The following is a 25625-nucleotide window of genomic DNA, read 5'->3' as shown; positions in this document are numbered from 1 at the left end:
ATACAGTGAATTATAAGCCTTAACATAAAGAAATCACAAATGAAAAATGGAGAGATGTATGCTTCTCTGTCCTTGTATAGTCTGTAGAGTTAACCTCTGTGCTCCTTATTGGGCTCCAAACAATAAAGAGATGAGAGTAGGAGTTGAAAATGGGCATGGATTGTCTCACTGATAGGCTGGTAGCTCTTTGCTCTGTGATGTCTTACAGAGGATTGTCATAGCAGCACTAGAGGGACAGGAAGGGAGACATGTCTTGCAGAATAGCACAGCAAAGTCTGCTTTTCGCATTGGTTTTAGTGAGACGTAACATCTGTGGCTCTGCCTTCTCCACTGTCTACCAGCCCTGTTTTTCTGGTGAGTAAATAATAGAAAGTTTCATGTCAAAGTTGTTAGGGGGCAAGCTTCACTTATGTTTCTGGATAAGTTAGACTAAGTAGGCATTGAGAAAAGAAGAGCTCTTGCTTTTCTTTCAGGCTGAAGAGGTGCTGCAGCGGTGTTACCTCATGCTGTGCTCCTTACTTCAGAAAACATAGTTAATGGCTTGGTGTGACAGATCTCTCTATGATCTGTCCTCCTGATGACTGACCTCCAGCCCCAGTTCTCACTTTCTCTTTTAGTTACGCTGCAATAGTTGCAACAAAATAAAACAAACAAACAAACAAAAAGGTCTAAGTTGTATGAGTCTTCCCTGCCAGACTTTAGGAGGCCCTCCTTATTGTATCAGAGAGAATATTCATTCTACCTGGCTTTGAGGCTATACAGCTGCATCAGGGAAGAGTGTCTTTCCCCCAAAATAAAGATACAAAATAATAGCAGCTGACTTTCTATTTAATATTTAAATTGCTCTGAAGCCCCAGTAAGTTTTGCAAGAGGTCTTCTGCCTTCTGCTTTCATTTCCTCCCATTTAATACAAAACTCTTTGTTCCTACTTCTGAAAGTGAAGGAAATTACAATTCATTAAGCCTGCAATTGTTTAGAACTCAGAAGTGTAGATTGATTAGCAAATACTCTACAATAGCTCTTATAATGGAGAGCTCTAAATAAATGGGTTCTAAACTATTCTTACAGTTCCTAGTGCTTTTTCTACAGTCTAAACATGCTGTGTACACTATTCTTTGACTCTGCTGTGTTCCTGGAGGGGAATGAATTGGAATATTCTGAATGCCTTATGTAACGTGTTTAGAGAACTTTTTTGTTTGTATCTTTGTTTGAATTTCTTGGACGGAATTAATTAATGGCAAAGTATAAAGGCCAACTTTGAAATCCTAGCTGACTTATACACTAGAGCTCAATTTGTATTCTACATCAAGGAAATGCTTGGATTTGAAAGAAGGATGCCATTATCAAAAAGGTTTCTGTAGATGTCTCTGTTCTTCAGAGCACCATCTCTTCACCACAGAAGTGTGGTTTTAACACTTGGGTAATTCAAAAGGAAGTTGATTTTTTGATCAGAATATGTATTTAATTCCTTGTTAAAAAATAAATGCAGAACAGGAAAGAGTAGCTGATTTGAGAAAGGATAAATGTTACAAAAATTGGGCTTCCTTGAAGCAATCTTAATTTCAGAGGGAACACAAATCTGTTTGTGTTCTGTAAGTCTGTAGCCAACACTGTTATGGTCTTGTGGAAATCTGACAGGATAGCAGCTTTTCATAACCGTATTTGCATTTTGATTTTATTACTAGATTCCTTTGTACAAGATTGCAGTAATGTATAAGATGTAGTTCTTCAGTGGGTATAAATTTGTCAAGATGCATAGAGGACAGTGGAATTAAGATAACTTACATCAGCTTCTAAATGATTCCTGCAGCAAGCCAAGAGGTTGGATAGGGTCATCCTGCCTTTTGACCCTGTAGAGAGAGGGCTGTTTAGTGAAATGCCACATTGTGTTTTAGAGGCAAGCAAAGCAGAGTCTGGCAGTGTGTATATAGGATATGTGCTTTACCCTGCTGTCTGCTCCACAGTAGAGTGGGCTGAGCAGAGGAGCTGGAGCTGCTGCCTGCACACCTACATTGCCCTATGTTTCAGGTTCTGCGTTCAGGGCAGGCTCCCACTGCAGGCAATGCAACTCCTGCAAGCAATAAATAAAAAGAAAAAATGCAATTTTGTTTTATGGCGCGTACACCAGCTCTGCTGAAGCTGCTGGAATTTCCCCAGAGTTTACTGTAAGAGCATCATTAACTCTTGGTCTGTACATGGTGGGACTCTAGAGAAGTCTGACACTCATATTTGCAGAAGACAAGAACAGGGCCTGCATGACAGCTGTGGCAGGGAGAGCTGCTGAACCATGAAGGCCAGGAGATTGCAAGTGAAGCTCTGATAATACAGGGGAGTTTTTTTCTAGAGTTTTTCTAGAGGTTTTTTTTCGAGATTTACAAATCTCAAAGCTTGCAAAGTACCAACTATGCTGGCTTCCTTCTGGTCTAGCTCTGGGCTCTTGGGCTTGAAATTTATACAAAGGGAGAGTAATGCACTGGTAGTTCATATATAGTGCCTAGTGGTAGGGTATTAAGCCTCTGGTGCTGATGAAAGGTCTTGTCTCTGTTCTTTCTGGGATTACCCTGCCTTACAGAGAGAGTTTAGACAGGAAGGAGTAGGGTGTTGATAATTTTTACTGCTTTTGAATACTTTTAGTGTAGAGAGAAGATTGGTTGAGGTGCTCTGTTCTGGTTTTAGAATTGTGTTTTTCCTGACAGTGGTAACTCTTTTTTACTTAAGCATTATATGTTTTCTGTCTCATTTATTTAAATCTGAGGCACAATGGCATGGTCCTGAGAAATGCTCAATATTGTCTAGTCAGTGGAGCATCAAAGGCAATTTTGAAGCATCAAACTGTGAGTGAGAGTATTTTTTGCAATCCCATCGTGATCTCTTTTCTTCTCTGATGCCAGAAAATTTCCATGTTGTCACAAGAGATGTGGGTTGGGATACGGGCAGTAGTTGCTGGTGTACAGAAAGGTGCCCAGTTTCCTTAGCCCATTTGACACTGGACAATTGTGGATTTCCTCCAGCACTGTTGACTGTGCTGTGGACAAGCCTGTGTTTATGCTCAAGCAGTACAAAGTGAGCAGTGGCACTGAGGCTGCTGCTGGGCTCCTGCCAAGGGGCCCCACAAAGGCAGCCAGATCATCTCTGTAATGTGAATGTGATGGGAACTGTGGCAGGGCAAGCCTGGTTACAGCCTCCTCCCCGTCTGCCTTCCCTAGTCCTGGTGCAGAGTGAGCGTGTGTACCTAGCAGGAGGTCTCCACGAGTACTGATTGTGAAGGGACCAGGGGAGGCAGGCTGTCTTCTGAGCTAAGAGTTCAGATCTGCATGGCTTTGGGATGGCACCAGCAGCATCCCAGGTCCTGACTGCCCCTTCATTTCTGGTGCCTTTGGAGTCTGGCTGTTGGCCACAGTGGGCAGGGCCATTCCCCACAGGGGCTCCAACACCACTTTAACAAATCTCTCTTCTCTGCATCCAACGGAGGGGGCCAGCGGGAGCTGGGGAGTTGCAGCAGAAGGCAGCACGGATCCCTCTGACGAGTGGGCATCTCCTGCAGTAGTGAAGGAGGCTCCTTGAGCAGGGATCCAGCCATCTCCCTGTGCATGAGGTATGGTGGTCCCGGGGCAGAGTGAGACTGGGAAGAGGCAAGGAAGGGAACTACAGCAGAGCTGAACAACCAAGAGAGAAAGGTGCTGGTAAGAGCCAAGAACCCAGGACTTGAGGGATTGGAGGAATGTGACCCACTGCCTGCAAGGAAAGTGAGATCCAGGAAGCTCAGAAATGCAGAAAGTAGGGAGAACAATGATGCAGGGAGGAGCAGGAGGAGGATTATTGTATAATTAAGGGATTGGTGCAATCCTGAATGAAATGTCTGAGAGATTTGGGTGGGAATGCCTACATTGTACAGAAATATCTGATGTGCATTTTTCTTTAAATTTTTGGACTGCTCAAATTAAGCAAGCTTGTCTGGATCCCTTATCTCCCGAGTTTAAAAACATAAAATCGTAGTCTTCCATATTGCTGATCTTCTGAGCCATGGAGCTGGGAAAATCTTAATAACTACTTTCAAAACTGGTTTCTATTCTTGAAATCATTAAGTAAAGGATTTGATGCATCTCAGGCCATCAAGCTTCTCATCTGTTCAAAAAGTTATGGCTCTTTCTGTGGAAAAAATACATTTTATTTTATTTGGAGCTGAAGAGAGAGTGCATGAGTGTGATTTGGGAAGAAAATTGAACAGATAGTTTTTTCTTCTGGAGGGATAGTTAGACCTCTTTAGCATGTGATAAAGTTCAGATACGATTTGTTCTCTTGGACTTGAATGCCTGTGAATTCCAGATGCTCTAGGATAAAGGTTTTCTTACTTGGTGGTTGGTTTTGGTTTTTTTTTTTTTGCTGACTGGGGTTGTATTTATTTACACATCTCCAACATGATCTATTTTACAGCGTAGGATGTCAGACTATTTAAGCTGATACCTACTTTGGGAAATCGGTGATTTCAGTCTGTAGCTGAAGTGTTTTGTTTTTATGGTTGTAAAACCCAATGGCATGGTGGGACTCTGGAAAATGAAGAATGACAAGCACTTGGCTTTGTACATTTCTCAATACTTTCTAAGCTACATAAAATTTTTGCATATAACCTTCCATTTTCACAGATCACACACTGATCTGCATGCTCAGATTTACTGATTTTTATTTTTTTAATTTAAATTCTTACTGGAACGCTATGTGGAATATTAAATTCTGACTATCCTTACTATAGAATCATAGAATAAATAAAGTTGGAGAAGACCTCTAAGATCATCTAGTCCAACCATCCACCTACCACCAATGTTCCCCACTCAGCTGTGTTCTTAGTACCACATCTGTGCCTTTCTCGAGCTGATATTTCTTAGAAGATCTGTTTGGTATTTAGAGGGCATGCTGGAGGCAGCTGGCCAGTACAGACAAGATTAAAGCCTTCTCCTGTCTTTATCAAAGGCACAAAACATACAGAGCTGAAAATGGGATAGAATTGCTATCCTGGGATTTGCTACCAATCAGACTTCACTCATCAGGTCATTTGTGCTCAAAAAGAGAAATGCCTTCTGGCAGCAGGCAGCAGGGTGCTGCATCCCTTAGGCATTCAGCGCCAGGCTGGATGTGGCTCTGGGCAGCCTGGTCTGGTGGTTGGCGACCCTGCACATAGCAGGGGGGTTGAAACCAGATGATCGTTGTGGTCCTTTGCAACCCAGGCCATTCTATGATTCTATGATCCCAGCAGTGGGCTGACCCCGCAGTGGCAGGAAAAATGACATCTGCCCCCACTGTGATCTGCCATGGCTGCCTGCTGCTAAAAGCAGTCTGCTGATACCTCACTTTCTGGAGCAACGTTGTAGCATCTTTGTTTTCATTTAGAAGGTGCAATTTTGTGTTTTGGTCGATGCTGTTAGGGAACGTTGCAGTTTGGTATTTCTCTACTGATATAAATTTCAAGCTTTTAGGCTTAAAGGGTAGAGTAGAAAAAGAGCCTTCCTTCTTTAAGCTTATAGCAATCAACTACCAATGTAAATAGCCTACTTAATGAGTCTTGCCAAGAGTATCATATTAGGGAAGTACAAGCCATTAACTTTTCAGTTGCACAGCATAAACGGCCCTTCTTGTTATTTGGATGGGAAGCTATAAAACTTAATTTCCTACACATAAAAATACATTTTTTTACATGATAGTAACATAAGCACTGTGATGTTTTCTTAGTTTGAAATAGTACTGTCATTTAGTGCTGCCATTTCTCCCCTTGCCACCTTACTTTCCCAAATTCTTTTGTAAAAGACAGATATGTTTTTGTACGCTTAAAAATACAAACATGGGTAATGTTCTGTAGATAGATTGGTATTATGTGTTCTCATTTTGGATACTGGTTTGAAGACTGGATTAGCACTGTTATCAAAGAATGGAGAAAATTTCTATCACTTATGTATAGTTTCTCTGTGGGTTTGGTAGGGCATTTTGTTATGTTTGTTTTAGAATTTCTTGGTGTTGAAAAATATACTTATTTTGTGATAATATAGTACATTTTTGTGAAAAAGAAGCCATTTCCTTAGTCTTAGAACAGTAATTTTAATGTTCTTCTTATTCTAATAGCAACAAAAACATGCTGAAAATCAGAGTTCTTCTCTTGCATGCTTGGACATGCACACAGCACACAGAGACTAAATCTCACAGTAACAGATTGTTATGTGCTCTCGACAGCAGCAGGCTCGTGTCTTTTTCCTTAAGCCTTGAGTCTGCTGGGAGACGGTGCAATGGTGAGCATTACACTGCTCTTCTCTGGATAATGCAGTTTGTGAATTACTTCACTATTATTTCACTATTTCACTGTGTGCGAGATTTCAAGGAAGCAGTTTTGTGTATGCAATATATTCTAGCACTGTTGATGTCCTGCTGATATTTGCTGGAATTACACATACAATCCTGCTGCAAATGCAGAGAATACTCAGTTTTTTCTTCCAGAAGGCTAGTCAGGTCTTCACATATGACGAGAGATTTGTTGACTACAATGATAACAGCTACCATATTGCTCTACTCCCACATCAACACAAATGCTGGCAAAAGCTACTGTGCCAGATGCCTACTTACACACTCTAGTGGCACCTTTGGTATTCCTCAAATCCACAAATTGCCATTCTGCTCCAATTAATGCTCAAACACAATTTTTTTTCAGTCTCCTGAATTTAGCAGATTTTTGTGAGAAAATAAAAGACGAAGGTAGATACACAGCAATCTGTCAAGCCAGAACACACCTGGTGTCATTAAGCCTTTCTTAATGCCAGAAAATACCTAGCGTTATCTGTGGGAATTATGAAAGAGCCATAGATTAGTGCAGACAGTGAGGACATGAAACCTCAGCTAGAGTGAGTGCTGGTGTTCATTATGCAGCAAGCAGCAATACTTAGAGCTGTGGTAGAGCTTCCTACAATCACAGAGGTCCTGCCTCTCATCCTACCCAGAGACGGCCTTCTGCAGTATCTGCTTGCAGACATGTTGGTTGGCTTGTGTAGGAGCAGGCAACTAAAGGAGGCTTCCCATGGTATGGTGCTTCTCTGCAACAAGATAAGATGACTTCCATAACCACCATTTTTATCTAAACTGCCCACATAGGCTTTGCCCTCCCAGAACATGCTCCTCCAGCCTGTGATATATTCACCATCAAGCTAAACATGCATAGAGATGGAGGTTGCAATAATTGGTGATAATTTTCCATCTCTAGAAGTGTTTCTTTCAAATCTAAGTCTGTAATAAGAGAATATACAAATTATGCTGCAGGATCATATATAAGACTTGAATTTGTGTCCATTTTTATTTTTACATGTGTTTGCCTGATTTTAGTGGGGCTACATTTCTCATGTTCAAAAAAAAAAAAAAAAAAATCAGCTGAATTTGGTGTGTGCCATTTCTGTGGTTGTATGATCACTTTTCTCTGTCCATGGAGCTTCATTTTGATTATTAGAAGGCATTTTATACTCAGTAGATTTGTGACAAGTAAGAGGTGTATAAAAATCATACTGTGGTTGTTGTTGACCAGTGAAACACAATGAAAAATCCTGCAACTCTGCTGCACATTATTTAAGAAATTGATGGCAGCTTCCGTAGAACACTGACAGAATATCAAAATAAGTTAATGACATGCCAAAATGCAAATGGTGCTTTTCTTGTCTGAAGTTTGTGCGCTAAATCAAGAGAGATTCTTCTGGAACGTCCTTGTTTGAGTGCTCTCTAAGCTTCTGTTCTTACAATCCATCACTGTTTGGTGTTTTATTGTCCTGCACAGAGTGTTTACTTATGAGATGAAATACAAGAGGGTCATAGTTAATCCTTTTAGCAGTTCTAGTTCTGTCCTTGCAGCACTGTGGAACTATTTACTCTTAAGTAAAAACCTCTAGAGTGTGTACATTGCAATGGTATTTGCTAGTATTCCCTTCTGACCTAGCCCATGTTTTGGTGTGATGTTGTTTTATTGGACATTTGAATAGCTTAGAAGGAAAGTGTAAAAACAGGCATCACTGGTATGCCTCTAAAAGCAGGGCTCTTCTGCCTAGATAAAGTTTCTGATATTCCCCTACTGAGGGGTTACTGCACATAAAGTGTTCCTCTGGATCACCACCAAATTGCTTGTTTGCAGTTTCAGGGCATATTACCTTTAAGCCACTTAGATTGTGTCAAAACAGATAAAAAGTACTTATTTTAATTAACACTGAAATACAGTGTTATCAAGTTACAGGTGTCATTTCAGAACATCTTCCCGTGAAAATCCTTCTGTGCCATTCTGTTGAGGATAATTGAGCGGAATCCTTCTTTTGCAACCTGTGCATTGATGTCAGCAAACTTCCTTCTTGATAATCTTGGTCTCACTGGACTTTTTGTAAGAGATGTATTATCCTTCTGCTTTTCTTTACCATCTACTCCTTACTTACAAGGTACGTAGGTGCTATTTAATAGAAATATTTCCGTATTTATGCTTTGTTATCAGATGAATAAGTCAAGAAGACAACTTAGCAAAAGAGAATTGAGAGGAGGAGAATGAAAACCGTGACTTCAGTGAAAAGGAATAACAATAAGTTTGTAGAAGCAGAGAAAATTTGTCACTTCAGAATTCTAATACGTAGTTAATACTGACTTTTAAAATAGTCATATCTTCTGGGGCATGTACAGAGGAGCACGAAGAAAGCTCAGTTTTCTAGTGACTGCCAAATGACACTGCTCTGCAGCCGCTGCCTCCAACACAAATAGCTCAGCTACACTTAAGTATTCTTATTGGAGGCTTTCTTATTGGAGGCGTCTGAAACAGAGCAGCCATAAATAAGGTCTCCTGTTTGTGTACATTCTGTTATTTTTGCAACTAAGCTATATTGTATCCAAAAGAAATATTAGAATAACTGAATGTCTTCCACCTAGAAGTGAGTGGGGTGAAAAAAGTGTGAATTGTCAGTGTAGGTCAAGAAATAATTAAAATTCAGAATTTGGTGTCTGGATGCATTTCATCTTCTGAACCAAAGCACTGCCACCCTGTGCAACCTTTCAAAAGACATTGGAGCCTCAGGCTTAAGTACCTAAATGTCACAGCAAATGAAGAGATCCAGACAGCCAGCTTACTGCTCGTGATGGAAAAGTACGCTGCAAGTGGAAGGAGAGTGAGTGCTGTAGGAATGTTATAAAAACTGCAGAGACAGTTCAGGAAAATCATTAATAGAAAAGGCATCTTGGAGCAGGAAGGAGTTTCTCGTGTCTCTGTTTCTCAGTGTGACAGTTGATAGCAAAGCACTCGAAAACTTTTTTTTTTTAGTATGTCTGTCCCACAGAAAAGAAAGGTTTAGTTTAGAAATTTCAGCCAAGTATGTACCTGCACACTGTTGGTTACCAGCTCGGCAGAACTCTCTCAAGGAATTTATCTCAAGTTGGATAACACAGCTGAATCTGTAGAAGCAGTAAGGAGCACAGATCCAGGCGCTGGGCGCAGAGCAGCAGAGCAGGAGGCTGGCAGCACTGGTGGCTTTTAGCAGCAGTGCTGAGTTACTGAAGTAGGGAGCTTGGAGGGGTTGACATCATCAGCTGCTGTGGTAACACCTCGGTCATGTGGTAATTCAGTACTGAACATGTGAAAGCCTCTCTTTCTCATTGACTAAATCTAGCTACATGATCAATATGTCATTACTGTTTTTCCTCCATTAAATAAGAACATATACTATATCTTCTCCAACTTTTGGTGTTCATTTTTTTTTCTTCCTTTCCCTCTTTTTGGCGATTTTTTCTACCTTATACTTCAGAGCTATTTGAGAAGCAAAGATAGGTGCAAACTGTGTCTGGATTTGTTCCATCTGTGACATTTAATTGTAACCAGAGCCAATACTGAGAGCTTTAACCTGTTTTTTCCTTGTCTTTGGCCTTGATATTCTTGCCAAAGAAATGCACGCCAACTGATGTGTACATTTTATGGTATCATATTATATGTATCATATGATTGCATGGTTAATGCAACCAGAAAAAAAAGATGACGTGATTTAGATAAAATGTGTGTTTAGGCAGAATTTTTCATTTGAGCAGCTGATAAAATAGAGCATGAAAAGTATTTTTATGGTTAACAATGTCAGAATTACAAGTTTTTGAAAAGAAAAGGAATCTTACGGACTCTTTTGCTTATAACTGATGTAGGAAAGCAGAGGAGAAATTTCCTTTGTTGCTTCTGTCTTTAAGGATCTAGTCCTTGCTGTTGCATTATTCCAAATCATTCACTGAGTAATTTGCATAATGATTTTGGTTTCAGTGAGTCTCATCCGAATTTGTTTATTAGAATGTATGTGAAAGACATAGCTGAACTGGATTCATTGAAAAGTTTGAGCAAACACTGGTGAATACTATCCCAGAATATTCTCACCTCTCTTCAGAACTGATTCAAATCTCAAATTAAAACCAGCGAAAAACTAAATGCTAGGGACAATCATACTGAGGTTTGTAAATCTGCCTATGCCCTGTGCACAGAAGTAGAGACAAGACAGGCTGCCTCCTGATTTTGACCTTTTTTTTTTAACTTAGATGTTTTGCTGAGTTCTCACGTCGTTCCACACAGCCTCCGCCCATGGGCATTTTTAATCTCTCTGGCGTGTTCAGGTCTTGCGTGTTGGTGTTTTGCCAGTTTATCTGAACACTGTGTTCTCAAAGCTTGCAGTATGATAAATGATATCACAAAGAAAGATAAACAAAGCTGACAGTAATAAGTATGAATTTAAAGGGGAAAAAGGGGAAGATCAGATGTTGGGGAAATTTGTCAGTATGTGATGAGGAGCTGGAACAAGCTCCCTGAGAGCCTGTGGATGCCTCAACCCTGGAGGCATCAAGGTTGGATGGGGCCCTGGGCAACCTGATTTAGTGCCTGACCTAGCAGTGGCAACCCTGCCCATGGCAGGAGTTTGGAACTAGATGATCTTTGGTTTCTCTTTCAACCCCCTCCATACTATGACTTTATGATTTTATCAATAGACCCTCTTCCTGATTCCCATCCATTCTGCTGCTCTTGCTTCTTTCTCTTCTCTTTATCTTTTGCTTCATGTTCTCCTCCCTGTGCCACTGAGATTTTAAACAGTTTGAGTCCTTCCCTCTCTTTTCCTGCTATAAGCATGGGAAAGGAACGGCAAAGAAGAAATGTAGCACTCTTCCACAGCAACAGGCAGCCAGCAACGTGCTTACAGCAGGAGCCTCTGACACAGCACACAGGGAGTCTGAGAACAGGAAGAGTAACATGGCATTGGTTCCTAAATCAGCCTGCAGAAAGTGTCAGACTGTCTGTGTCAGCCCACGATCGCTGGTTAGGAGAAGCGACTCCCTTTTCTCCAACCCAGGAACAAGCCATTTGCAATCTCTAAACATTATGTTTTGGAGCTTTTTGTTTGGTGTTGTTTTGGTTTTACTTAGGATTAGAATTTACTTGCTTGGATATCTGCCTTTTCATGTGCCGAACATGTACATAACTAAACATCAGCCAGTGAACGGTCTCACAGGATTCTGTGGCGAGACAACTCTTATTTAATTTTCTTGTATCTATTTAAAAGTCAGTGAATTTTATTTCAGTTGGCTCTTCACTAGCTTTCAATACTCAGAAAAGAGTGTTAAGAAGGCAATACCTGTGCTGAGGTCCAGATCCCCTGTAGACATTCTGCTCTTTGCATGTTTGCTTTCACAGTCCTTATGTAATGAGATTACATAAGCTAAGGCTGTAATGTTCAAACCATTTACCATATTAAAGAGCAACTACCATTGATGGATCTTTATCAGTTGCCTGAAGCAGAAAGGATGCACATGGCAGTGCATTTGGAAACTGGTTGTTTACAATACTCATCAATGCTTGTTGCCAATCCTGGGCAGATGTCATCAACAGTCATTACGCAGATCTGAAAATAGAATCAGACTTGACCTTAAATGATCAATAATCTGTCTCTGAATGATGCAGATGTTGGCCCATTCCTTCTGTGAGCCTCCTGTGGCTCAAGGCCCCTGCAGACTTGGATTTAGGGCAGCATGATGACAGGTAGGCATCGCAGGGTGCATTTCAAATGGAGTCTCCTCGCCTCTAAGAGTCAGAGTATCTTACTGTGCTGCTATCTGTCCTCATAGAGGGGCATGTGACCTGCACATGTCTGCAGAACAGAGCCCTACTGCACTGCTCGTCACCTCCAAAATGGAAAGTTACTTGTGCCACCTGTTGAAGCTCACTTTTTGGAGGAGGAAAAGCAGCCTTGGGAGCACTGCTGTGGTGTTTCCTTGTCTGCTTCAGCAACTAGGCTGCGGCCTGGGAAGGGAAGAAGCAGCGTCAGGGTGAACCAAAGCTCATGTGCAGTTATCTTGCCTGCTTTCCTGCAGTGTGAGAGCCCAACATGGACAGCTAGCTTTGCATGGCTTTGACAGCACTGCTGTAACTGCTATGTTGTGTGAAGAGGACAGCTTGCCATGGTATAATGTTCATACATTTACTTAAATCTGACTTCTGCTTAGCTCCCATAAAAGGGGAAAGAGTGCAGAGAGCAGTATTCTCTCACCTTCATTCCCTCTGCCCTCACACGAGGCTTGGGAGGAACACTGCCTTCTCCTTTCTTTTGCAAAGTGCTGGCAAGCACAGACTGTTACAGTCCACCTTGGCATTAAAACCAGTCAGCTGCTTCCATGCTCCTGTTTGCTTGCTGGCATGTGGCAGAGGGCATGAGAGAAAGAGAAGCAATGCTATACTCCTGAACTATAGCACTAAAGTGTAAGACACAGCAAGTACAGCCTGCCTGCAGACAAGCACCAAGCCAGCCCTTGAGGTTTGTCAGTGTCTGCTCTTTAGTTAGAGGGGAGGACAGTGCAAGGGATTTGTGCAGAGTCTCTTCTTGTCAGGAAGAGACCACAGTCCCCCCACAATGGGTGAGGACTGGTGATCTTTTTAATATTTGCTTCTCCTCCTTTACAGTCTCTAAAAATGTGCATACGGAGGGGCCTGCAACCTGGCACCTTACCAAAGTGCTCTGCAAGAAGGACATCATGGCAATATTTTGTCCACATGAATGTTAATGTGAATCAAAAGTTGTTATGAGCGATGCAGCAAACTGCACTGTTATATTTGTGCAGGGAGTGATCGTTTTATTCAAAGGCAGTTGCAGCAACTGCAAAGATGTTTGTGACTTCAGTTTCTTTTTTTCTTCAGTTTTGAGAGCATTCTTCCTCTCCCCTTTTTTGTTGTTCTCTCTCAAGTTGTGACATGAGATCAGGGGAGCTTAAGAGCTTAAATGACTTCTCAGTGTACCATCATTTCAAGATGAATAAGCGTTCATGAAGACAGCCTGAGGGAAGGGAACTGATGTACTATTTAAACACCCTGGCTCATAATTCATAGGAAACTCAGCAGGAGTGTGCCCAGTGCTGAAAACTTTGCCTTGAGGTTCACATGGATCAATCAGTGATAAGATTGCATGGCTGGCTGGGGGTAAGGAAGGGGAGAAAACAATTTAAAAGCAGTGAAAGATGTTCCCAAGTATTGTAGCCAAACTTTTTCTCCCATAGTCTGTGGAACCACCACGAGACAGGCTGGAGAACTGGCCCTGCTCTCAGTTGTCTCCCTTGCAACCACACGATTGCAATCCCAGTGCAGAAAGAACTGGCTGATGGAGAGGCAGCTGGCAGCACTGCTCAGCTGTTTTGAGATAAGCAATTTTCTGTTCAGGTCAGCGAGTGCTTGCCAGAATAGAGTTCAGACCATCCTTGCTAGAGAGGGTGGAAAAGTCCAAACTGAGAAAATAGGACCATGCGTTCTCTCTAAAATTGGTTGCATGTTCGATTTCCATCTGAATATGTTTGTCTTGGAACTTGTTTTTCTCTGTAAGATACAGAAAGATGAATTCACAGTTTGCAGAAAAGTTGTGCAATATTTCCATTTAGACTGTGCTGTCATGCAGTCAATTTAATGACTGCTGAAAAACCTAACACCACTGGAATCTAATCCGACTGCTTGCTCCATTTTTTTTTTTATGTTGAAATTCCTGGCACTCCTCATCTTGGTGTTCTGCAACCAGCAGCCATGCCTCAAGAGTGAGCACCTTTGTTCAAAATGGCTACTATTTCATGTTGTTGGTGGTAATGACTGTTCTCAGAAGTTCTAGATGGCAAGGTTTCAAATGCTGAAGTACAGCACACTGAAATAAAACCAAGGCTGCAGACAGCTTGTTTTCCCTCACATTGGCTATCCTGTTCACCACATTTTTTTTAAGTTAATTAGTTTATTTTTTTGAGATCGTTCTTTGCATGTTTTAGTGAAGAAAGCAGTTCTGAGCAATCTGGTGAGAGAAGTAGGGGTAGATACTTCTCTCTTTCATAGCTGGGTTTCCCATTGTGCGTCTCCTGTCTCAGTAATCACTCCTTATTCCTCCTAAGCATGAGGAGAAACACTGACAACATGTTGGAACATCCTACTGTTTTTCTTCCTGGATTATTTGCTGTCACGTTTTTGTCAGACATCCCTACTGCTGTGCTGGAAGCAGTAGGGTTGCTTGCAATTCAGGTAGAGGCCAGTCATGCATTTTTGGTGGTTGCAATAGACCTGTTATTAACTCCTGAGGGCGTGGGACTTAGTGATCAGGCTATAGATAGCCTATGGATCTGATATCTACTAATCTCATTAACCTTGGATTTAGCTTGATGTGTGCTTCAGTTGCTCTCCCAGCTTCATAGTGGCAAATTATTCAGCCACTATTGCACTATTAGGCAAATGTGAGTTGTTCTTGGTCAGTGCTGAAGAATATCAGTTTTCCACCTGTCTTCTGGGTCACTCTGTGCCATATATATCTGTTCTGAGTACTTCACTTGAATCAATTTTATGAAGGTAAATACACAGATAGTAGTATGTTTCTAGATTTTTGGCTATAAAGAAACATTCGGCTCTGCTCACAAAATACACACAAGTTTCAATATTCATACCAGGGCTTATTTGGTTCTGGCAGGTGTTTAGTGGTATAGAGAAAGTAAGGGTTTTTCTAAGAGGTTTTTCTTTTACGGTTTCTGTATTACTTCAGCTGTACCACTTTAGAGGTGTGTATAATTAGGCTGGTGCAACCTCTAAATTAATTTGATGTAGCTATGGCTATAAAATGTATTTTAAAGGGTAGTGAACATTCAAAAAAAAAAAAAAAAAATTAAGAAAGTATACTGTAGCGGTGCAGCTATTGCCAGAGCAAAATGGTGGAACTGATCTAGGTGACTAGCAATTAAACTCCAAACCTACCTGTAGCTCCATCTCATACAATTACTTTTGTTGATCTGCTATTCTAAAACTTTCCTATCACTTATATGCAAATTCATATCTCCACAGCATGACGAGGAATATGTTACAGGACTGATAAAATCCATGGAAACAGCTTTATCGTTAGCAGCTACTAGTCACACTAAGGACAAGACACCAGTAAAACTAATTTCACTAAAAAGAACATCTTCAATGTTGAAAACAGTTGCTTGACTTTTTCTTTGTTCATTTCTCCTCATTTCTCCTCCCCACTCACAAATGAGCCGGTGAATGTCACGTGTTCAAACCTTTAAAGTACTGTCAGTGGCTACACTGAATTTATGTGGAGATATGTTAATCAGTGTTAGAAGTGGGCATTGAGACAGATGAGATTAGACACGGTTAACCTAAAAACGGAGAAAAATAAGAAAGAAATAAGATGAAAAAGATGAAAAATACTGATACTAAAAGGGAAAAACAGAGGAATAACTGTAGTAAATTAGGTAAGAAGAGTTCATGCAAGATACCAGGTTAGCAATTAGTGAAAGAAGAAAAGAAAATTAGAACAGATCTACAGATGACAAGCTTCTGATGTGAGTTCAGCAGGTTACAGATAAGCTGTGTTCATACAAATCAGAAAACAGACCCACGCTCCATCACACAGGGCCACAGTCAGATCTCTGCCATCAGGCACCAGCTGTGCTTGGACAAATGACTGCTTGCCCTGCTTTGCAGCCAGCACTGTCCCTGCAAGTGTGTGATGTATGTTAAGCCCCTGAACTTTGGACAGGGAGCTGAGAGGCTTTTAGGAAGGCTAACGTTAGCATAGGAGGCACAGCTTTAGCCACGTTTGTTTGCTGTTCTCATTTCTCATTACAGTGTATCCTGCAGGTTATCAGTGGCAGCTGTTATGAATATATAAGAATTATGGGGGGGGCATTCACAAAGACTAGCTTTAGCTTCAGGATGCTTTTCCCTTTCACTTTCTGTAAAATCAAGAGGAAGCACTTCTGGGGGGGCAACTGAGCACACCTACAAGGAGCTCTGGTGGAGACACGCTGTCTGGGAGTTTACCTCTCCCCACTGGGTGTGGAAAGATCCTAAGGCAAAGAAACCCCTTTGGCTAACAATAGTCTTTGCACCTGTCCTGCTATGTGGCCTGGTATAAGAACCAGGAGCAGGGAATCATTCACTGAACAGTTTTGGAACAAGCCTGTAAAGACTGCAATGATGAAAATAAATAGCATCCTTTAGGGCTGTCGTATATTCAGAACACAAGTAATGGTGATAAGATGTTGCTCAGAGCAGAACATGGTTTAATTCAAATACTGGTGAATGTTAAAACAGTGCTATAAAGTTGTGGTTGCTTTATTGTCTGCGTACTCTCCCTATTTTATCTGTCTGGATGTGGCTGGTGAAGCAGGCATACACTCCTATAAGAGCAAAAACTTGTAAAACACCGCTCTTAATTGCTGTTTTTAATGTGTTTCTTTATGAAATTCTAATTGTGGATGCTGAACTTAATCAGAGGTCTGAAAGAGAGTATAAGAGCTAGTAGTAAGTGACTATGAGTCAAGTGAATGAAATATAAGACTAGTCCCACTACATATCTAGGCTCTGAGCCAATGAGAGGGAACATCTGGGTGTTCCCCTTCTCATTCATTTAGCGTGATTTTTCTTCTGTTTCCTTAGCAGTTAATTAGCTTTTGTTCACAGCAGCAGTGGGGAATAAGACAACGATGTCTTTCCTGTCTTGCCACATCACCTGAGCCACAGTAGCCTTGATGGTACAAAAACTGGCAGGCACCAGGATTATTCTGGAATGACCATCTTCTGTGCCTATGCAAAACAAGCCTAAAGCTCTGTAGGTGTAAGAAAACTAGGTTGGTAGATGACATTGAAGAATCACTCACTTAGACTGTCTTTATTCCTTTTATGTGTTACCTTCTTCATGAAAGGAGTTTAGAAGGAGTTTCTATGTCATCCAATGAAGAGGTGTAGTATTATGAGGAAAATCTAATATGCAGGACCATTCAAAATAATCATAGAAAGCCCTTTTGGAAAGGGGAAGGGCTGTGGGAAAGACTTCTTGATACTGCAGCGGAAAGCCAGCAGAAATGTATCTTGTTTCAGTGAAAATGGGAAATACTGAAGAAAGGAATTGGTCACTGTGGGCTACTTGAACAAGTAAAAGTAAAATATTAACTACACTGGAAACAGAAAACTGGATGGCCACCAAAATAGGCTTTCACATTCTGATATAGTACACGTGAGAAAAATAGGAACAGGCAAAGGATACACTGAAATGGTTGCCAAGAGGTTAAAGATAATGTGAAGAGGCTGTTTTAAGTCCTGAAGGTACAGTACAGCAAAATGACTTAACCAAGAAAATACTAATGGTAATTAATTTGTAATGGGGAGATAAATTTTGGGGCCAGTTCTTATTCCCAGTAAAACTGATTGGACTTTTGCCATAAAGTTTATTGGGAAGGTGATTAAACTTTGAATAATGACTTGGTTAAGAAATCATTTATGTAATTGTGAACTGCTAGGAAAAAGTAACTAAGAAGTACATAATGAAATATCATCACTTGAACAAATATAGTTGAGGTGTCCCTTTGGGTATTTATAGAAGTGATGGAACAGCTAGTTGTTAAAATATCACAGGGAATTGAGGAGGTATCAGGAGACAAATAAGTGTCAGCATGACGCAAGTCTTTAAAAATTGAATTAAGAGTAACTGTGAAAATTATTGTTTTAAGAGCATGGTTCCAGTGCTACAGTAAAGTAAACTGTAATAAGAAAACTCCTTCCTGCATGTATTTTATTTTTTTAATAAGATGATGACAAGTTGGTAGAGTACAGACAGGCATCAAAACTTTACAAAGACATTTGATGCTCTACTGCGGAATTTCTTAAGGGAAATACTGGTTGAAGTCAATTTGGGCTAAAATTCATTTAAAGGTATTACAGGCTGGCCACAGAACCATAGACAGAAATTAAATCTGAATAGAGGTCGGCATTTTTAAGGGTATGCACTCAATAGTATCCTTTGAAGGTCAAGTTATGGTTCAAGATTTGGAGGATAAATCATTAATTAAATGTGAAAATGATACTGAAGTAAGGAGCATGATTAGCAGCAAAGACAAGAGAGGAAATATAAAAAGTTCTAGTTGTTCCCCTTAAATACTATAGATCTAATAAAGTGAGGCTAAACTTAAAAGAAAAACAAATAAATAAATGATAATGGCCAAACATTAACAGTACTTGGTGCTCATTAGGCAATAAATAAATGTTATGAAACCAGAAACACATCACAGTTATCTGTGACATAGTCTGTCTTTTCTAAATGCTTATTTGGGCTTTATAAAGCAGATGTGAAAACTGAAATTCAGAAAGCGCATAAATATCATTAATAAAATGATAGTTTGCTTGGTATTTTTCCATTAGTCTGAGAGGAATGTTTTCTTTTAACTGTTTACGTTGCTCGGAGTAGGTTGGGAGTTGCAAATCCAGATGGTACAGCTGGAGAGTGGCCTTCTTTGAAGTGTTTATTATGGATGGGGATGAGGTGGGGAACGGGGAATAAAGGGGCAGGCAGCAGGGCAGTTCCTTGAAGTGCTGGGTCAGACTAAACATTCAGCAAGTCCATCTTCTGCAATGGTTGTACACGGATGTTGAGAGAAGATGAGGAGCAGGATAAGCATGCATATATACTCCTCAGTAATGCTTCCCCAGCCTCTAATTGTTTTCATCTTAGGGACCTTGAATCACTTGTGCTTTTAGTAGTTCCAAAGGATTTCTTTTCAGCCTCTCCTTGAACTGAGATAAACTTTAGCACTGACATTCTCCTTTGGCAAGCAGTTCTACAAGTCTAACAAGTGCCACCTCCTTATGTTTGTTTTGGAGCTGGTTGCTTTTAAGTGCATTTGACACTGTCTGATACTTGTCCTGGGAGACTGGGAAAACAGTCAAACTTTGTTTGCCCTGTTTGTGCTAATTTTGTGACCCTCTCTTGCATATCCCCAGAGTTGTCTCATTCTCTCATTGATGGGCTTTTTGCCTGCGTAGCAGACTAGCTTTTCCCCATACATATTCCATTCCATCCCTGCTATACAAAAAACTAGGTTCCTGAGTGTGCCCCATGGCACCAGAAGTCACAAGATTACCTCAGAATTTTGTCTTTGATGTTCTGTAATATGCTTTAGAGCCTTGCAAGAATAGCCTGAATGCATGAACTGAATGCAGTGAAGCCTTCCTAAGAGAGGAGAGACATTTGGAGCTGTAGGAGCTATTGTATTTATCTCACCGGAGAGTTCCCAGAAATTATGAGGGCTTCCCAGCATCTCTAGCACCATTAGGGAAGAAAGCAGCAGATCCCTTGCAAGAGGGCTTGCAGCCTGTCATGAGGGTGCCTGGCTGCACTGCTCACCCTGAAGAGATGGGGGAGAGGGAGGAAGGCTCACTCAGGAGCTCTCTGCTGCTTGCCTTGGATTTTCCCAGATAAACAAGAGTGTCTGTTGCCATCACCCTCCCTGTCTGAGTGTTTGAGGGGGCCCTTGCTATGCTGTCTGAGAAAAAGCAAAGAAATTCCCAGCGAGATTCTGAGCCTAGTGTGCCAAATTGTCATACATCAATGTCTTTCTCAGTGTAGAAAAGGAAGCTGTGTCACACTGCACATTAACTGTGCACAGTCGTGGCTTTCACTGGAGGATCTTAAATCTTTTTTTTTTTTTTTTTGTCTTCCTGTCATTACTGTGAGGATTTTCTTCAGTCCTGTGGTGTTTCAAGAATATCTTGCACACAATCCTTTACAAGTATGTGTCTTTCTACTGCAGTGTCCTCTAAAGACAAAGAATGACTGTGAAACCATAGAGTATTTTCTCCAAGAAACTTCAGGAGTTAATTGCTAAGTTTAGTCAATGTTCCTTTTAGGACTGATCCAAAATACTGGATGGTATTTTTGACCCTTCTATATTTCTGTCCTTTAATGTTTTTTTCTCAAAGGTGACATATTAATAGAAAAAAAGGCGGCCTTTTTTCTCCCTTGTTTTCCTTTTCTGAAAGCCATGTCTGTAGCCTTTCTGCCTTCTGTTTCCACAGCCCATTGAGCAATGACATAAGTCTTCTTTATTCCCAAATGGGAAGGAATAGCTGGAACTGTTGCTGAAGTCTGAGAAAGGAGGTTTCTTTTTCAACTCGCGAATAAAATCCTGCTAGTGTGAACTGTGAAAGTGTTTTCAAATAAGAACAATGCGGTTGCCTTACTGCTCCGTGCTGCTTTGGGGCAGCTTTCCCCACATGGGGTGCTAAATAACAGTGGCAGGACTGAACTTGTAGTAGGTGGTGGTTTCTAGGGAAGAAGCCGTGTGCTTCTGCAGGGGATTGCTCTGCCTGTCTGCTGTACATGGCAGCCCTGCAATGAGACCTTTGTGCCAATGCTGTTGCACCTGGCCAGGCACAGGGTGTGTGCCACTTCTCGTGTTCCCGGTAGGTGTAATGTGTTAGAAAATGCTGCTGCTCTCTGCTTGCACGAGTCTGCTGTGATGACAGATAGATACACTCTTGTTGAGCTACAGAAACTGGTAATACCCTATTTATCTACTGCTGAATGTGCTAAAGGTTGCTGCTGTGGTAAATTGTAAGCATTTGCAGTTCTAGACACATGATGCTGTTGTCTCTAATATTCTGCTGCCATTGGCAGCCTTCCCATTATATAATGTTGACCCATATTTGTGGTATGTGACATTTTTGCTAAACACTGTCAAGGATAATCCATCTCAGAATAAACTTTTTGATTATAGCTGAGGCTCTGTCATCCCTGAGCACAGACACAACCTGTCCCTCAGATAGCACTATTCCTCATTCAGGAGACAGCCAGAGTATAGCTCTTTCAGGTAAGAGGACCACAGGCATAGTTCCGTGTGCTTTGAGACTGAAATATCTACGGTATCACCGAGTGATTCCAGTGCAGTAAATGGAATGAAGTCTGTGAGCAATTTGAGCTATAAGAAGTGTCTCTGTGTAGCACAGGTGATGGGAAAAGCTGTTGGCTGGAGGAAGCGTGTCAGAGGAGTGACTCTGCAAAATGCTGTCACAGGCAGGTCTGGCTCATTTTGTGCTGTAGAAGGGCAGAGCTGTGGAATAGGTTTCTCTGCGGCACCATTCCACAGAAGTCTGCCACTGTTTGTAGATTAACTGGTTTTTTCTTCAGAAAAAAAAGAGTCTTGTGGTCTGGGGAAGTGAATAGATGCAGCTCAACCAGTGATTATTGCCAAGAGGCAGCTGAGAAATGAGAGGCCTTGGAGGAATGGAAACACTCCTAAGGCTGTCTGCTTCCAAAGACCTATGCAAAATTCACCAGTTCTTAAAAACTCAACCTCAGTAGCACAAAATAAAAAGTAGGGGAAAGAAGAATGTACAAAACAGAGGCAGAGAAAATAATAATATTAAAAAAGCAAATTGTCTCAATATTCAGCAATGATGTCTGGTTTAGAAAGGCTTTATGCAGTGTTTTGGCAAATAAGTAACGCGGCTCTGTGAGCTGCTGCAACATCTGACATTGTTGTGGAAAGGAGCGAACGTGAAACATAGTGCCGAGAGACTAAACACACCTTCAGTCATCAAACAGAAATTACCCAGCCTTATGGAGGAATGACGGTGTGCTAAGAATGTTCGCAGCACTGAGTAGGAAGGGTTTGCTTCTGTGCAGGGAATGAATGCTTGTCAGAGCCAGAATTAAACCTGATGAATGCAGTCTCACCCACTTCCATTTCTCCTCTCTCGTATTCTCCGTTTGTCCTCATTTTGTCTGTGTGTTCATTCATATATTCCTCTCCCTTCCCACCTGCCCATTGACTCACACTCCTTCCCTGTCTGTTACTGCTTTCCTTTCATTTTCCTTCAGGTTTCCTTCCCACTCACTCCATTTTTTCCCTGCCTGACACTCCTGTACACATTTTCATCTGAGATGAAAAAGCAGGAGAGAGACAAAGAGGGGGAACAAATGGAAGGTGAGCAAGGCAGGGAAGGAGCAAAGTGCAGGGAGGGAGCAAAGTGCAGGCAGTTCAAGAAGGGCACTCAGTGTCACACTTCTCCCTATCCTGCACCACAGACCTCTGAAAGTGCCGAGCCAGCCAGGGCTCCATTCTACTCCTTTCTCTCAGACAGCAGCTCGTGGCTGTGGCTTTGTGCACAGTAATGCCAGAGCTCATTTCCTCAGATTAGTGTCCCTAGGATCCTTTATCAAGAACAGGATGATCCCGCATTCGGGTAGAAATCCACCTCTGTGACCATCGTTTAGCCATGCGTGGAGCTTGCTGTCCATTTTGGAGCAGAAAAAACACTGGGTTTCTCCTGGAACCACCAAGCAGGTGCAGACCAGGAGTAGCTCAGGTTCACAGCAGGGACTCACAGACATTACTCTGTGTGCTGCCAGTGGCTGCAGTTTGTCAGTGGCCGCATGGAACCAAATGTGATTTTGTGAAACAGCAGTTGATGGGCTGGGACTGTTTAGTGCACCGCAAGGCAGGATACAGGCTTACACTGGCTTCTCTGGACACAGGCTATCCAGCCGTGCTCCATCCCAGAGCTGACTCTCGTGGAAAGCACGCTGTGCTGCCAAGGGCCTGGCCTTCATCTCCACCAAGGCCTATGGGGAGGGAGCAGGGCCGTCATAAAAGTGTGCTGTGCAGCGCTCTGGCAGTTTGGGGTTCTTATATCATTGCTCTCCAATTAAATTTTCTCCCTTCGAGCCCAGTTCTTGTTGCAGAAGCTGTTAGCTGAGATGGAATTGCTTCTCCCTGATAGGAATGAATCGAGCTTCATGCAAAAGGCTGGGCAGGGTTGGCGTGGGGATGGTCAGTGGGGGTGCTGTTGATAGGGATAGCATTGTTAGGAGTCGTGCTGGTGGAAATGGTGTTGGTGTTGGCAGCGATGGTGTCAGTGCTCTCTGGTAATTTCTGCACTGAGTGCAGGAGGAACGCGTGCAGGGCAGGCAGGCAGGAATGACTAATTCCTGCACCCTGTCCTGACACGTATATCCTTCTCGGTTTAGCAATGGCCAACATTTATTTCTCCAGCTCCTTGTGTAACCGAAGGCTCAAAGCACTGCACACAGCATTGCAGTTCCGCGCCGTGCTGGGCGCCACGTGCTCCCCGAGCGCTCCCCGCGGGAAGCCAGTGACCGCGGGCACTTGTCCCCGCACTCCGGTGCCTCCCTGCTTGCAGGCACCCTCGGGACGGGAGCCTCAGGCGGCAGCGGGGAGCCTGAGGGAGCGCAGCGGAGCCCTCCCGAGCACGCGCGGCCGCGGCCGTCGGTAGCGGTCCCCGCCGCGGGGCCGCGAGGAGCCGGCGGGGAGCGAGCGGGGAGGCGCGGGGCCGCTCCGCCGGCGTTACGTAAGGGCGTGGGGGAGGGGAGCCGGCCGAGCTGCCGTCGCGCCTCGGCGGCGGCGGCCCCTTTAAACGCGGCGCCCGGGGTGCGAGGAGCGCGCCTCTCTGCTGCCCCCTCCCCAGCCCGCCGCGGCGACAAATCCGCTGCCGCCCGCCTCCGCCGAGCCCAGCCAGCCGGGCGGCGCCGGGAAGCGCGGCCGCGGCTCTGCACCGCCCGAGCTCCAGCCCCAGCCCCACAGCAGGGAGCGGCGAGGGGCGCGATGGAGGCTCCGCGCCTGGCGCACGCCGTGGGCAGCCCCACGAGCCCCTGCGAGGAGGTGATCAAGAACCTGAGCCTGGAGGCGATCCAGCTCTGCGAGAGGGACGGTGAGTGCGGCTCGGCGCGGTAATTCCCGGGCGCGCGCCGCGGCTGCCCCGGCGGACGTAAGGCGAGTTAATCGCCTCTGCGTGCGGCCCTTTGTTAGCCCGGCTGCCAGGGGATGTCCCCGCGCCCTCCCGCCCGCCGCCCTCCCGCGCCGAGAACAAAAGGCGGACGGAAGGCTGCGCCTTGCGGGAGGGAGCGGAGGGCGCGCCGCCGCGCCCCGGAGCCCCCCCGGTGCGGCAGTGCGGCTGTACTGGCGGGGAGCTGCGGCACGACGCCGCTCCGCCGGGACCGGCCGCGGGGCCGGAGCGCGCAGCCCGCACCCGGAGGCGGAGCGGCGGCCGCGTCGCGGTTCTGTCGGCCGCGAGCCCCGAGCTGCTTTGTGCCGTACGGCGGTGCCCGAGCCCGGCACGCGCGGGCACGTCCGCCGAGGGCCGCGCGCCGGTGGCGAAACTTGTTGCCGGCGCTGGCGCTGCTGGGCGCGGAGCGGGGCCGCGGAGGGTTCAGCACCGCGGACAGCACCGCCGCGGCGGGCGCCGTCGGGGGCGGGCACGGAGCGGGCCGCTGTGCGCGGGGCTGAGCCGCCGTCCGCGCCCACGACAGCGGCCGAGGGCGATCGCAGCCGCGACGCTGAACGCGCGTCGTTCGTGCACAAGTGGCAGCGACCTACTACACTAAACTGGAGGCACTGATGTTCAGAACAATGAAAAATTGTTCCGTAGGAGGGCAGAGTATCGTTTCTGTCCTTGTATCGGGCCGTTCTTCTCATCTGTGTATGTCTATGTGATCAAAAATAACTTCTTGTTTTTTAATGTGATCTGCTTTGACAGTGTTACCTGGTAAATATCTTGGGGGATGGAAATACCTCATCAGTGAGTGAGATAATTGAACTGAGGAAACTATTTCCTTGTTGTGATGCATTTATGGAATGTAACTGTTGTAGGTAATGTTTATGGCAACAGTCCAGCTTTCTCAATCACTGTTTGTTTTTTTAACAAATTATTTGTGTTTAAATTCTTCTTTGATGAACGTCTGCTTAATACTTGAAGCAATTAATTTTTTAAGCTCCCCATTTCTCTTGAAATATCAAAGAAATTGCTATGGAATTGGAAACTCTTTTTTCATAATTATTTTTATGGTGGCTTTGGAAATTACTGGATTCTCTCAGTGTTGGATCTAAGGTAGCGTTTGCACTTCCATCCATTCATGCTTAGCACACTACACAGAGAAACTGAATGGTGTGTGTGGTGTGGTAGAAGCCAGACTGTTGTTTTGCTAGAACACTTTTTCAAGTTAGCATCTTTTTATTGATTCTGGAAAGAAATGGAAGTAGATGTTATGCACTCCTTAGTATTTGTCTGCCTTAGGTAACTATGGTGAAGCACTCCATTTTAGCCATTGCAGGCACTATTTAATTTGACATGGCATAGTTAAGCACTGCTTGATTTCTATGGAATAGTGTTATACAGACCAGCAACTGGAAACAATGTAGTGTTTTTCATTTTTAATTTGAATTTTCATTTGAATAGACTGCATTACCAAGCAGTGTTATTCCTGTAGCTCTGACTTTAGAAACTGATCTTCTTCAAGTAAGCCACTATCATACAG

General features: G+C 43.4%; 1 protein-coding gene across 2 annotated transcripts in view; it reads left to right on the top strand.

Moving 5' to 3' along the window:
• Positions 1–25625, top strand: part of PHYHIPL (phytanoyl-CoA 2-hydroxylase interacting protein like) — a 78615-nt gene that overhangs the window by 22832 nt on the left and 30158 nt on the right. Inside the window, exon 1 of one of the 2 annotated variants that reach the window (XM_042818364.1) lies at positions 23917–24022. The exons of the other annotated variant lie outside the window; for it this stretch is intronic. Within the exon in view, the coding sequence (XP_042674298.1) occupies positions 23917–24022 (106 nt within the window). Of the gene's footprint in view, positions 1–23916; positions 24023–25625 lie in introns of those variants that run through there. 2 annotated transcript variants of the gene reach the window in all.

Source organism: Centrocercus urophasianus, unplaced genomic scaffold, assembly GCF_019232065.1.
Source record: "Centrocercus urophasianus isolate 14NV4802_14NV808 unplaced genomic scaffold, USGS_Curo_1.0 seq_17, whole genome shotgun sequence".
In the NCBI taxonomy this organism is placed as follows: domain Eukaryota; kingdom Metazoa; phylum Chordata; class Aves; order Galliformes; family Phasianidae; genus Centrocercus; species Centrocercus urophasianus.
Note: the sequence above shows the minus strand (reverse complement) of the source record. Positions and strands in the feature narration are given on the sequence as shown.